Below are 15,166 nucleotides of genomic sequence, written 5' to 3'. Positions count from 1 at the left end.
CAGATGGCTCGTCCAGTGAATCCGGTATCGGCCAGATGCACACACGATGTCTGACCCTGAAGGTAGGCCTATAGATTTTCTGTTATGTGTAAAAAAGTTTGACATAAATTTGCAATTTTACCATGATTACTATCTATTGTGTTTAACAAGGGACGTATTGTGCCATCATTAACATTGCAATAGTAACTGTACCGCCAAACATCGGATTCTGTAAGCTGAAAACCAGCGTTACTTCTAAAAACGGGAAAATTTTGCATATAGTTATTGACACAGAGGGCGCCTTTCTAAAATCAATCCCAGCATTCTTTCCGAATGTTCTCGTTCATATGCACGACAGTTTTCTCTCTTCTTTTAATTTTTAGGCGTGATAAGAAATTTTGTACAAGCGACAGGGGGGATAATTATAATTACTCGCTAATAGAAAGATATATTTTATTAATGGCATGTTATAAAATAATAGAGAGCACGTTTCGAATTGGTTTATTTACGAGCACTCAAAAAAACATTGTCTGTGGCCGACTCGCCGCTGAACATTACCATTGCAGTTGTGTCACCATCATCATTTTCGACAGTAATATTAGCTGGGCATGTGACAACTGGAGGAGTTGTGTCTGTGTGACCGCAAATCACAGTCAAAACACAGATATCAATATGAGTTGGAGTACTTCCAAATATAAGCCTTTTACGTAGAATGTTTTAGTCAACGTATATTTTAAACACGACATGTCATAAAACAGTCAGAATTTAAAGCAATGACATAAATTGCCTTTAGTCTAACACTGTACATAGAAGTTGACAGTCATGATTTTGGTTTTGAAAACTATCTAACTGACCCCTTCATAAACATAATAACATTATTACTTTATCCTATTTTCAGGCACAATTTTGTCATTATTTGCGACAGCAGTACAGAAACAAAAACATAAAAGGGACAAAGTCGGCAAGTTTTCATAAATTTTATTTTAGAAGTGACACTTCTTATATTGTTTGACATGATCAAAAATGTCAAATGAATGGGAGGCAATGGATACATTGGACTTAAGTTATTGAGATATATCTATTGTTTTATTTATCAACTTTCGTTCTGCGAGATTGAAAATTATGTGCCATTGCAATTTTCTAATTAAAAATGATAGGAACGTGACTTGCACATTATCATATGACTTAGAAGATTGATTTTTACCGAGTCATTACTCACCTTGTACAGTGACTGTAAAACTACATGTTCCCGTGTTGCCTGAACCGTCAGTAGCACTGCAGGTGACTGTCGTGTCGCCATCACTTAAGACTGTATCGGAAGCTGGATCGCAAGTTACCGCTGGTGATGTTCCTGAATTGTCGGTGGCCGACTCGCCACTGAATGATACAACTGCAGTTGTGCCACCATTGTCATATTCGACAGTAATATCAGCTGGACATGTTACAATTGGAGGAGTGTTGTCTGTGTGAACGCAAATCACAGTCAAAACACAGATATCAATATGAGTCGGAGTACTTTCAAACAGAAGTCGTTTATGTAGAATGTTATTGTGAACGTGTACTTTAGACGCGGCATATCATAAACCACAATAATTTCAAACGATGACATAAAAACGTGTTTATTCTAATACATTACATATAAATTGACTGTCATGATTTTGGTGTTGTAAAACTAACATATTGACCCCTTCAAAAACAATAATATCATTATTATTATATTTTAAAACTTTTTCAGGCACATATCTGTCATAATTTGGGATAGATGTACAGCAAAATAAACATAAAAGAAGCAAAACATGGCACAGGCTTATTAACTAGAGAGACAAGATTTTCTGAGCTGACATTAGGACTACTCAAATTTTTTTGAGATAGTCATTGTTTCCTTTAACAGCTTTCGGTCTGCAAGTTTCAAAATTACAAACCATTCCAATTTTCTAATTCAAAGTAATAGGAAGATGCCTTGTAAATTATCAGAAAATGTAGACAACTGATTTTAAGGCTAGTCATTACTCACCTTGTACAGTAACTGTAAAACTACATGTTCCGTGTTGCCTGAAGCGTCAGTAGCACTGCAGGTGACTGTCGTGTCGCCATCACTAAAAACTGTACCGGAAGCTGGATTGCAAGTTACCGGTGGTGTTGTTCCTGAATTGTCTGTGGCCGACTCGCCGCTGAACATTACCATTGCAGTTGCCTCACCATCATCATTTTCGACACTAATATCAGCTTGACATGTGACAACTGGAGGAGTTGTGTCTGTGTGACCGCAAATCACAGTCAAAACACAGATATCAATTTGAGTTGGAGTACTTCCAAATATAAGCCTTTTACGTAGAATGTTTTAGTCAACGTATATTTTAAACGTGATATATCAGAAACAGTCAGAATTTAAAACGATGACATAAAATGCATTTAGTCTGACACTGTACATAGAAGTTGACTGTCATGATTTTGGTGTTGGAAAGCTATCATACTGACCCCTTCATTAACAATAATAACATTATTTCTATATCCTATTTCAGGCACAATTTTGTGATTCTTTGCGATAGCTGTACAGCAACATCAACATTAATGACACAAAGTCTGCAGTTTTTCATGAATTTTGTTTTATACGAGAAACTCCTTGTATTGATATTAAATCACGATATTAAATATATAGGCGACCATGTATATGTTCGACTCAAGTTATTGAGGTATATATGATTTTATTCACCAACTTTCGTTCTGCTAGTTTCAAAATTACAAGCCTTTCCAAATTTCTTATTAAATATTAAAGGAACGGAAATTGTAACTTATCGTAAAAATTAGGCAATTGATGATAAACCGAGTCATTACTCACCTTGTACAGTTACTGTAAAACTACATGTTCCCGTGTTGCCTGAAGCGTCAGTAGCACTGCAGGTGACTGTCGTGTCGCCATCACTAAAGACTGTACCGGAAGCTGGATTGCAAGTTACCGGTGGTGTTGTTCCTGAATTGTCTGTGGCCGACTCGCCGCTGAACATTACCATTGCAGTTGTCTCACCATCATCATTTGCGACAGTAATATCAGCTTGACATGTGACAACTGGAGGAGTTGTGTCTGTGTGACCCCAAATCACAGTCAAAACACAGATATCAATTTGAGTTGGAGTACTTCCAAATATAAGCCTTTTACGTAGAATGTTTTAGTCAACGTATATTTTAAACGTTATATATCAGAAACAGTCAGAATTTAAAACGATGACATAAACGCATTTAGTCTAACACTGTACATAGAAGTTGACTGTCATGATTTTGGTGTTGGAAAACTATCATACTGACCCCTTCATAAACAATAATAACATTGTTACTATATCATATTTTCAGGCACAATTTTGTTAATATTTGCGACAGCTCTACAGCAACATAAAACATAAAAGGGAGAAAGTCGGCCAGTTTTCATGAATTTTGTTTTATAAGTCACACTTCCTATATTGTTTGATATGATCAAAAATATCATATGAATGGGAGGCAATGGATACATTTGACTTAAGTTATTGAGACATATATTGTTTTATTCATCAGCTTTCGTTCTTCGAGATTGAAAATTACATGCCATTGCGATTATCTAATTCAAAAGGATAGGAATAATATCATATGAATTAGAAGATTGATTTTTAACGAGTCATTACTCACCTTGTACAGTGACTGTAAAACTACATGATCCCGTGTTGCCTGAAGCGTCAGTAGCACTGCAGGTGACCGTCGTGTCGCCATCATTAAAGACTGTACCGGAAGCTGGATTGCAAGTTACCGGTGGTGTTGTTCCTGAATTGTTTGTGGCCGACTCGCCGCTGAACATTACCATTGCAGTTGTGTCACCTTCAGCATTTTCGACAGTAATATCAGCTGGGCATGTGACAACTGGAGGAGTTGTGTCTGTGTGACCCCAAATCACAGTCAAAACACAGATATCAATTTGAGTTGGAGTACTTCCAAATATAAGCCTTTTTCTTAGAATGTTTTAGTCAACGTACATTTTAAACGTGATATATATTAGAAACAGTCAGAATTTAAAACGATGACTAAAAACGCAGTTAGTCTAACACTGTACATAGAAGTTGACAGTCATGTTTTTGGTGTTGGAAAGCTATCATACTGATCCCTTCATAAACAATAATAACATTATTCCTATATTCTATTTTCAGGCTCAATTTTGTGATTATTTGCGATAGATGTACAGCAACATGAAACATAAAAGGGACAAAGTCTGCCATTTTTCATGAATATAGTTTTATACGAGAAACTCCTTAAATTGATATTAAATCAAGATGTTAAATATTTGGGTGACCATGTATATGTTCGACTTAAGTTATGAGGTATATATTATTTTATTCATCAACTTTCGTTCTGCTAGTTTAAAAATTACAAGCCTTTCCAATTTTCTTATTAAATATTAAAGGAACGGAAATTGTAACTTATCGTAAAAATTAGGCAATTGATGATAAACTGATTCATTACTCACCTTGTACAGTGACTGTAAAACTACATGTTCCCGTGTTGCCTGAAGCGTCAGTAGCACTACAAGTACTGTCGTGACGCCATCACTGAAGACTGTACCGGAAGCTGGATTGCAAGTTACCGATGGTGTTGTTCCTGAGTTGTCTGTGGCCGACTCGCTGCTGAACATTACCATTGCAGTTGTCTCACCATCATCATTTGCGACAGTAATATCAGCTGGGCATGTGACAACTGGAGGAGTTGTGTCTGTGTGACCGCAAATCACAGTCAAAACACAGATATCAATATGAGTCGGAGTACTTTCAAACAGAAGTCGTTTATGTAGAATGTTATTGTGAACGTGTACTGTAGACGCGGCATATCATAAAGCACAAAAATTTCAAACGATGATATCAAAACGTGTTTATTCTAATACTTTACATATAAATTGACTGTCATGATTTTGGTGTTGTAAAACTAACAAATTGACCCCTTCAAAAACAATAATATCATTATTATTATATTTCAAAACTATTTTCATGCACATATTTGTCATAATATGGGATAGATGTACAGCAAAATAAACAATAAAAGAAGCAAAACATGGGACAGGCTTATTAACTAGAGAGATAAGATTTTCTGAGCTGACATTAGGACCACTCAAATTTCTTGAGATAGTCATTGTTTCCTTTGACAGCTTTCGTTCTGCAAGTTTGAAAATTACAATCCATTCCAATTTTCTAATTCAAAGTAATAGGAAGATGACTTGTAAATTATCAGAAAATGCAGACAACTGATTTTAAGGCGAGTCATTACCCACCTTGTACTGTGACTGTAAAACTACATGTTCCCGTGTTGCCTAAAGCGTCAGTAGCACTGCAGGTGACTGTCGTGTCGCCATCACTAAAGACTGTACCGGAAGCTGGATTGCAAGTTACCGGTGATGTTGTTCCTGAATTGTCTGTGGCCGACTCGCCGCTGAACATTACCATTGCAGTTGTGTCACCATCATCATTTGCGACAGTAATATCAGCTGGGCATGTGACAACTGGAGGAGTTGTGTCTGTGTGACCGCAAATCACAGTCAAAACACAGATATCAATTTGAGTTGGAGTACTTCCAAATATAAGCCTTTTAAGTAGAATGTTTTAGTCAACGTACATTTTAATCGTGATATATCAGAAACAGTCAGAATTTGAAAACGATGACATAAAACGCATTTAGTCTGACACTGTACATAGAAGTTGACTGTCATGATTTTGGTGTTGGAAAGCTATCATACTGACCCCTTCATTAACAATAATAACATTATTCCTATATCCTATTTTCAGGCACAATTTTGTGATTCTTTGCGATAGCTGTACAGCAACATGAAACATAAATGAGACAAAGTCTGCAATTTTTCATGAATTTGTTTTATACGAGAAACTCCTTGTATTGATATTAAATCACGATATTAAATATATAGGCGACCATGTATATGTTCGTCTCAAGTTATTGAGGTACATATGATTTTATTCACCAACTTTCGTTCTGCTAGTTTCAAAATTACAATCCATTCCAATTTTCTTATTAAATATTAAATATTAAAGGAACGGAAATTGTAACTTATCGTAAAAATTAGGCAATTGATGATAAACCGAGTCATTACTCACCTTGTACAGTGACTGTAAAACTACATGTTCCCGTGTTGCCTGAAGCGTCAGTAGCACTGCAGGTGACTGTCGTGTCGCCATCACTAAAGACTGTACCGGAAGCTGGATTGCAAGTTACCGGTGATGTTGTTCCTGAATTGTCTGTGGCCGACTCGCCGCTGAACATTACCATTGCAGTTGTCTCACCATCATCATTTGCGACAGTAATATCAGCTTGACATGTGACAACTGGAGGAGTTGTGTCTGTGTGACCCCAAATCACAGTCAAAACACGATATCAATTTGAGTTGGAGTACTTCCAAATATAAGCCTTTTACGTAGAATGTTTTAGTCAACGTATATTTTAAACGTTATATATCAGAAACAGTCAGAATTTAAAACGATGACATAAACGCATTTAGTCTAACACTGTACATAGAAGTTGACTGTCATGATTTTGGTGTTGGAAAACTATCATACTGACCCCTTCATAAACAATAATAACATTGTTACTATATCATATTTTCAGGCACAATTTTGTTAATATTTGCGACAGCTCTACAGCAACATAAAACATAAAAGGGAGAAAGTCGGCCAGTTTTCATGAATTTTGTTTTATAAGTCACACTTCCTATATTGTTTGATATGATCAAAAATATCATATGAATGGGAGGCAATGGATACATTTGACTTAAGTTATTGAGACATATATTGTTTTATTCATCAGCTTTCGTTCTTCGAGATTGAAAATTACATGCCATTGCGATTATCTAATTCAAAAGGATAGGAACAATATCATATGAATTAGAAGATTGATTTTTAACGAGTCATTACTCACCTTGTACAGTGACTGTAAAACTACATGATCCCGTGTTGCCTGAAGCGTCAGTAGCACTGCAGGTGACCGTCGTGTCGCCATCACTAAAGACTGTACCGGAAGCTGGATTGCAAGTTACCGGTGATGTTGTTCCTGAATTGTTTGTGGCCGACTCGCCGCTGAACATTACCATTGCAGTTGTGTCACCTTCAGCATTTTCGACAGTAATATCAGCTGGGCATGTGACAACTGGAGAGTTGTGTCTGTGTGACCGCAAATCACAGTCAAAACACAGATATCAATTTGAGTTGGAGTACTTCCAAATATAAGCCTTTTACTAGAATGTTTTAGTCAACGTACATTTTAAACGTGATATATATTAGAAACAGTCAGAATTTAAAACGATGACATAAAACGCAGTTAGTCTAACACTGTACATAGAAGTTGACAGTCATGTTTTTGGTGTTGGAAAGCTATCATACTGATCCCTTCATAAACAATAATAACATTATTCCTATATTCTATTTCAGGCTCAATTTTGTGATTATTTGCGATAGATGTACAGCAACATGAAACATAAAAGGGACAAAGTCTGCCATTTTTCATGAATATAGTTTTATACGAGAAACTCCTTAAATTGATATTAAATCAAGATGTTAAATATATGGGTGACCATGTATATGTTCGACTCAAGTTATTGAGGTATATATTATTTTATTCATCAACTTTCGTTCTGCTAGTTTCAAAATTACAAGCCTTTCCATTTTCTTATTAAATATTAAAGGAACGGAAATTGTAACTTATCGTAAAAATTAGGCAATTGATGATAAACTGATTCATTACTCACCTTGTACAGTGACTGTAAAACTACATGTTCCCGTGTTGCCTGAAGCGTCAGTAGCACTACAAGTGACTGTCGTGACGCCATCACTGAAGACTGTACCGGAAGCTGGATTGCAAGTTACCGATGGTGTTGTTCCTGAGTTGTCTGTGGCCGACTCGCTGCTGAACATTACCATTGCAGTTGTCTCACCATCATCATTTGCGACAGTAATATCAGCTGGCATGTGACAACTGGAGGAGTTGTGTCTGTGTGACCGCAAATCACAGTCAAAACACAGATATCAATATGAGTCGGAGTACTTTCAAACAGAAGTCGTTTATGTAGAATGTTATTGTGAACGTGTACTGTAGACGCGGCATATCATAAAGCACAAAAATTTCAAACGATGACATCAAAACGTGTTTATTCTAATACTTTACATATAAATTGACTGTCATGATTTTGGTGTTGTAAAACTAACAAATTGACCCCTTCAAAACAATAATATCATTATTATTATATTTCAAAACTATTTTCATGCACATATTTGTCATAATATGGGATAGATGTACAGCAAAATAAACAATAAAAGAAGCAAAACATGGGACAGGCTTATTAACTAGAGAGATAAGATTTTCTGAGCTGACATTAGGACACTCAAATTTTCTTGAGATAGTCATTGTTTCCTTTGACAGCTTTCGTTCTGCAAGTTTGAAAATTACAATCCATTCCAATTTTCTAATTCAAAGTAATAGGAAGATGACTTGTAAATTATCAGAAAATGCAGACAACTGATTTTAAGGCGAGTCATTACCCACCTTGTACTGTGACTGTAAAACTACATGTTCCCGTGTTGCCTAAAGCGTCAGTAGCACTGCAGGTGACTGTCGTGTCGCCATCACTAAAGACTGTACCGGAAGCTGGATTGCAAGTTACCGGTGATGTTGTTCCTGAATTGTCTGTGGCCGACTCGCCGCTGAACATTACCATTGCAGTTGTCTCACCATCATCATTTGCGACAGTAATATCAGCTGGGCATGTGACCACTGGAGGAGTTGTGTCTGTGTGACCGCAAATCACAGTCAAAACACGGATATCAATTTGAGTTGGAGTACTTCCAAATATAAGCCTTTTAAGTAGAATGTTTTAGTCAACGTAATTTTAATCGTGATATATCAGAAACAGTCAGAATTAAAACGATGACATAAAACGCATTTAGTCTGACACTGTACATAGAAGTTGACTGTCATGATTTTGGTGTTGGAAAGCTATCATACTGACCCCTTCATTAACAATAATAACATTATTACTATATCCTATTTTCAGGCACAATTTTGTGATTCTTTGCGACAGCTGTACAGCAACATGAAAACATAAATGAGACAAAGTCTGCAATTTTTCATGAATTTTGTTTTGATACGAGAAACTCCTTGTATTGATATTAAATCACGATATTAAATATATAGGCGACCATGTATATGTTCGTCTCAAGTTATTGAGGTACATATGATTTTATTCACCAACTTTCGTTCTGCTAGTTTCAAAATTACAATCCATTCCAATTTTCTTATTAAATATTAAATATTAAAGGAACGGAAATTGTAACTTATCGTAAAAATTAGGCAATTGATGATAAACCGAGTCATTACTCACCTTGTACAGTGACTGTAAAACTACATGTTCCCGTGTTGCCTGAAGCGTCAGTAGCACTGCAGGTGACTGTCGTGTCGCCATCACTAAAGACTGTACCGGAAGCTGGATTGCAAGTTACCGGTGATGTTGTTCCTGAATTGTCTGTGGCCGACTCGCCGCTGAACATTACCATTGCAGTTGTCTCACCATCATCATTTGCGACAGTAATATCAGCTGGGCATGTGACCACTGGAGGAGTTGTGTCTGTGTGACCGCAAATCACAGTCAAAACACGGATATCAATTTGAGTTGGAGTACTTCCAAATATAAGCCTTTTACGTAGAATGTTTTAGTCAACGTATATTTTAAACGTGATATATCAGAAACAGTCAGAATTGAAAACTATGACATAAAACGCATTTAGTCTAACACTGTACATAGAAGTTGACAGTCATGATTTTGGTTTTGGAAAACTATCATACTGACCCCTTCATAAACAATAATAACATTATTACTATATCCTATTTTCAGGCACAATTTTGTCTATATTTGCGACAGCTGTACAGCAACAAAAAACATAAAAGGGAGAAAGTCGGCCAGTTTTCATGAATTTTGTTTGATAAGTGACACTTCTTATATTGTTTCACATTGTCAAAAATATCAAATGAATGGGAGGCAATGGATACATTTGACTTAATATATTGAGATATATATTGTTTTATTCATCAACTTTCGTTCTGCGAGATTGAAAATTACATGCCATTGCAATTTTCTAATTAAAATGATAGGTAGATGACTTGCACATTATCATATGAATTAGAAGATTGATTTTTTACCGAGTCATTACTCACCTTGTACAGTGACAGTAAAACTACATGTTCCCGTGTTGCCTGAAGCGTCAGTAGCACTGCAGGTGACTGTCGTGTCGCCATCACTAAAGACTGTACCGGAAGCTGGATTGCAAGTTACCGGTGGTGGTGTTCCTGAATTGTCTGTGGCCGACTCGCCGCTGAACATTACCATTGCAGTTGTCTCACCATCATCATTTGCGACAGTAATATCAGCTGGGCATGTGACAACTGGAGGAGTTGTGTCTGTGTGACCGCAAATCACAGTCAAAACACAGATATCAATATGAGTCGGAGTACTTTCAAACAGAAGTCGTTTATGTAGAATGTTATTGTGAACGTGTACTTTAGACGCGGCATATCATAAACCACCAAAAATTTCAAACGATGACATCAAAACGTGTTTATTCTAATACTTTACATATAAATTGACTGTCATGATTTTGGTGTTGTAAAACTAACATATTGACCCCTTCATAAACAATAATATCATTATTATTATATTTTAAAACTATTTTCAGGCACATATCTGTCATAATATGGGAGAGCTGTACAGCAAAATAAACATTAATCAAAAGAAGCAAAACATGGCACAGGCTTATAACCTAGAGAGACAAGATTTTCTGACCTGACATTAGGACAACTCAAATTTTCTTGAGATAGTCATTGTTTTCCTTTAACAGCTTTCGTTCTGCAATTTTGAAAATTACAATCCATTCCAATTTTCTAATTCAAAGTGACAGGAAGATGACTTGTAAATTATCAGAAAATTAGGCAATGATGATAAACCGAGTCATTACTCACCTTGTACAGTACTGTAAAACTACATGTTCCCGTGTTGCCTGAAGCGTCAGTAGCACTGCAGGTGACTGTCGTGTCGCCATCACTAAAGACTGTACCGGAAGCTGGATTGCAAGTTACGGTGATGTTGTTCCTGAATTGTCTGTGGCCGACTCGCCGCTGAACATTACCATTGCAGTTGTCTCACATCATCATTTGCGACAGTAATATCAGCTGGGCATGTGACCACTGGAGGAGTTGTGTCTGTGTGACCGCAAATCACAGTCAAAACACGGATATCAATTTGAGTTGGAGTACTTCCAAATATAAGCCTTTTACGTAGAATGTTTTAGTCAACGTATATTTTAAACGTGATATATCAGAAACAGTCAGAATTGAAAACTATGACATAAAACGCATTTAGTCTAACACTGTACATAGAAGTTGACAGTCATGATTTTGGTTTTGGAAAACTATCATACTGACCCCTTCATAAACAATAATAACATTATTACTATATCCTATTTTCAGGCACAATTTTGTCTATATTTGCGACAGCTGTACAGCAACAAAAAACATAAAGGGAGAAAGTCGGCCAGTTTTCATGAATTTTGTTTGATAAGTGACACTTCTTATATTGTTTCACATGGTCAAAAATATCAAATGAATGGGAGGCAATGGATACATTCGACTTAATATATTGAGATATATATTGTTTTATTCATCAACTTTCGTTCTGCGAGATTGAAAATTACATGCCATTGCAATTTTCTAATTAAAAATGATAGGTAGATGACTTGCACATTATCATATGAATTAGAAGATTGATTTTTTACCGAGTCATTACTCACCTTGTACAGTTACTGTAAAACTACATGTTCCCGTGTTGCCTGAAGCGTCAGTAGCACTGCAGGTGACTGTCGTGTCGCCATCACTAAAGACTGTACCGGAAGCTGGATTGCAAGTTACCGGTGGTGGTTGTTCCTGAATTGTCTGTGGCCGACTCGCCGCTGAACATTACCATTGCAGTTGCCTCACCATCATCATTTGCGACAGTAATATCAGCTGGGCATGTGACAACTGGAGGAGTTGTGTCTGTGTGACCGCAAATCACAGTCAAAACACAGATATCAATTTGAGTTGGAGTACTTCCAAATATTAGCCTTTTACGTAGAATGTTTTAGTCAACGTATATTTTAAACGTGATATATCAGAAACAGTCAGAATTTAAAACGATGACATAAAACGCAATTAGGCTAACACTGTACATAGAAGTTGACTGTCATGATTTTGGTGTTGGAAAGCTATCATACTGACCCCTTCGTAAACAATAATAACATTATTCCTATATCCTATTTTCAGGCACTATTGTGTGATTATTTGCGATAGCTGTACAGCAACATGAAACATAAAAGGGACAAAGTCTGTAATTTTTCATGAATTTTGTTTTATACGAGAAACTCCTTACATTGATAGTAAATCAAGATATTAAATATATGGGTGACCATGTATATGTTCGACTCAAGTTATTGAGGTATATATTATTTTATTCATCAACTTTCGTTCTGCTAGTTTCAAAATTACAAGCCTTTCCAATTTTCTTATTCAATATTAAAGGAACGGAAATTGTAACTTATCGTAAAAATTAGGCAATTGATGATAAACCGAGTCATTACTCACCTTGTACAGTGACTGTAAAACTACATGTTCCCGTGTTGCCTGAAGCGTCAGTAGCACTGCAGGTGACTGTCGTGTCGCCATCACTAAAGACTGTACCGGAAGCTGGATTGCAAGTTACCGTGGTGGTGTTCCTGAATTGTCTGTGGCCGACTCGCCGCTGAACATTACCATTGCAGTTGTCTCACCTCATCATTTGCGACAGTAATATCAGCTGGGCATGTGACAACTGGAGGAGTTGTGTCTGTGTGACCGCAAATCACAGTCAAAACACAGATATCAATATGAGTCGGAGTACTTTCAAACAGAAGTCGTTTATGTAGAATGTTATTGTGAACGTGTACTTTAGACGCGGCATATCATAAACCACAAAATTTCAAACGATGACATCAAAACGTGTTTATTCCAATACTTTACATATAAATTGACTGTCATGATTTTGGTGTTGTAAAACTAACATATTGACCCCTTCATAAACAATAATATCATTATTATTATATTTAAAACTATTTTCAGGCACATATCTTTCATAATATGGGAGAGCTGTACAGCAAAATAAACATTAATCAAAAGAAGCAAAACATGGCACAGGCTTATAACTAGAGAGACAAGATTTTCTGACCTGACATTAGGACAACTCAAATTTTCTTGAGATAGTCATTGTTTCCTTTAACAGCTTTCGTTCTGCAATTTTGAAAATTACAATCCATTCCAATTTTCTAATTCAAAGTGACAGGAAGATGACTTGTAAATTATCAGAAAATTAGGCAATGATGATAAACCGAGTCATTACTCACCTTGTACAGTTACTGTAAAACTACATGTTCCCGTGTTGCCTGAAGCGTCAGTAGCACTGCAGGTGACTGTCGTGTCGCCATCACTAAAGACTGTACCGGAAGCTGGATTGCAAGTTACCGGTGATGTTGTTCCTGAATTGTCTGTGGCCGACTCGCCGCTGAACATTACCATTGCAGTTGTCTCACCATCATCATTTGCGACAGTAATATCAGCTGGGCATGTGACCACTGGAGGAGTTGTGTCTGTGTGACCGCAAATCACAGTCAAAACACGGATATCAATTTGAGTTGGAGTACTTCCAATATAAGCCTTTTACGTAGAATGTTTTAGTCAACGTATATTTTAAACGTGATATATCAGAAACAGTCAGAATTGAAAACTATGACATAAAACGCATTTAGTCTAACACTGTACATAGAAGTTGACAGTCATGATTTTGGTTTTGGAAAACTATCATACTGACCCCTTCATAAACAATAATAACTTATTACTATATCCTATTTTCAGGCACAATTTTGTCTATATTTGCGACAGCTGTACAGCAACAAAAACATAAAAGGGAGAAAGTCGGCCAGTTTTCATGAATTTTGTTTGATAAGTGACACTTCTTATATTGTTTCACATGGTCAAAAATATCAAATGAATGGGAGGCAATGGATACATTCGACTTAATATATTGAGATATATATTGTTTTATTCATCAACTTTCGTTCTGCGAGATTGAAAATTACATGCCATTGCAATTTTCTAATTAAAAATGATAGGTAGATGACTTGCACATTATCATATGAATTAGAAGATTGATTTTTTACCGAGTCATTACTCACCTTGTACAGTTACTGTAAAACTACATGTTCCCGTGTTGCCTGAAGCGTCAGTAGCACTGCAGGTGACTGTCGTGTCGCCATCACTAAAGACTGTACCGGAAGCTGGATTGCAAGTTACCGTGGTGTTGTTCCTGAATTGTCTGTGGCCGACTCGCCGCTGAACATTACCATTGCAGTTGTCTCACCATCATCATTTGCGACAGTAATATCAGCTGGGCATGTGACAACTGGAGGAGTTGTGTCTGTGTGACCGCAAATCACAGTCAAAACACAGATATCAATATGAGTCGGAGTACTTTCAAACAGAAGTCGTTTATGTAGAATGTTATTGTGAACGTGTACTTTAGACGCGGCATATCATAAACCACAAAAATTTCAAACGATGACATCAAAACGTGTTTATTCTAATACTTTACATATAAATTGACTGTCATGATTTTGGTGTTGTAAAACTAACATATTGACCCCTTCATAAACAATAATATCATTATTATTATATTTTAAAACTATTTTCAGGCACATATCTGTCATAATATGGGAGAGCTGTACAGCAAAATAAACATTAATCAAAAAAGCAAAACATGGCACAGGCTTATTAACCTAGAGAGACAAGATTTTCTGACCTGACATTAGGACAACTCAAATTTTCTTGAGATAGTCATTGTTTCCTTTAACAGCTTTCGTTCTGCAATTTTGAAAATTACAATCCATTCCAATTTTCTAATTCAAAGTGACAAGAAGATGACTTGTAAATTATCAGAAAATTAGGCAATGATGATAAACCGAGTCATTACTCACCTTGTACAGTGACTGTAAAACTACATGTTCCCGTGTTGCCTGAAGCGTCAGTAGCACTGCAGGTGACTGTCGTGTCGCCATCACTAAAGACT

The 15,166-nt window shown here is 36.4% G+C and overlaps 1 protein-coding gene across 1 annotated transcript in view; it reads right to left on the bottom strand.

Moving 5' to 3' along the window:
* LOC139127896 (hyalin-like) overlaps window positions 1-15,155 on the bottom strand; it is a 46,416-nt gene extending 31,261 nt beyond the window's left edge. Inside the window, exons 1-17 of the mRNA XM_070693752.1 lie at window positions 15,075-15,155; window positions 14,277-14,433; window positions 13,449-13,691; window positions 12,655-12,756; window positions 11,944-12,069; window positions 10,198-10,440; window positions 9,368-9,610; window positions 8,533-8,775; window positions 7,739-7,951; window positions 6,913-7,125; window positions 6,096-6,338; window positions 5,261-5,503; window positions 4,462-4,707; window positions 3,637-3,879; window positions 2,819-3,061; window positions 2,089-2,235; window positions 1,199-1,441 (exon numbers count right to left, since the gene is read on the bottom strand). Coding sequence (XP_070549853.1) covers window positions 1,199-1,441; window positions 2,089-2,235; window positions 2,819-3,061; window positions 3,637-3,879; window positions 4,462-4,707; window positions 5,261-5,503; window positions 6,096-6,338; window positions 6,913-7,125; window positions 7,739-7,951; window positions 8,533-8,775; window positions 9,368-9,610; window positions 10,198-10,440; window positions 11,944-12,069; window positions 12,655-12,756; window positions 13,449-13,691; window positions 14,277-14,433; window positions 15,075-15,155 — 3,472 coding nt within the window. The remainder of the gene's footprint in view (window positions 1-1,198; window positions 1,442-2,088; window positions 2,236-2,818; window positions 3,062-3,636; window positions 3,880-4,461; window positions 4,708-5,260; window positions 5,504-6,095; window positions 6,339-6,912; window positions 7,126-7,738; window positions 7,952-8,532; window positions 8,776-9,367; window positions 9,611-10,197; window positions 10,441-11,943; window positions 12,070-12,654; window positions 12,757-13,448; window positions 13,692-14,276; window positions 14,434-15,074) is intronic.
* Between the last annotated feature and the right edge of the window lie 11 nt (window positions 15,156-15,166).

Source organism: Ptychodera flava, unplaced genomic scaffold, assembly GCF_041260155.1.
Source record: "Ptychodera flava strain L36383 unplaced genomic scaffold, AS_Pfla_20210202 Scaffold_39__1_contigs__length_1403739_pilon, whole genome shotgun sequence".
Classification (NCBI taxonomy): domain Eukaryota; kingdom Metazoa; phylum Hemichordata; class Enteropneusta; family Ptychoderidae; genus Ptychodera; species Ptychodera flava.
Note: the sequence above shows the minus strand (reverse complement) of the source record. Positions and strands in the feature narration are given on the sequence as shown.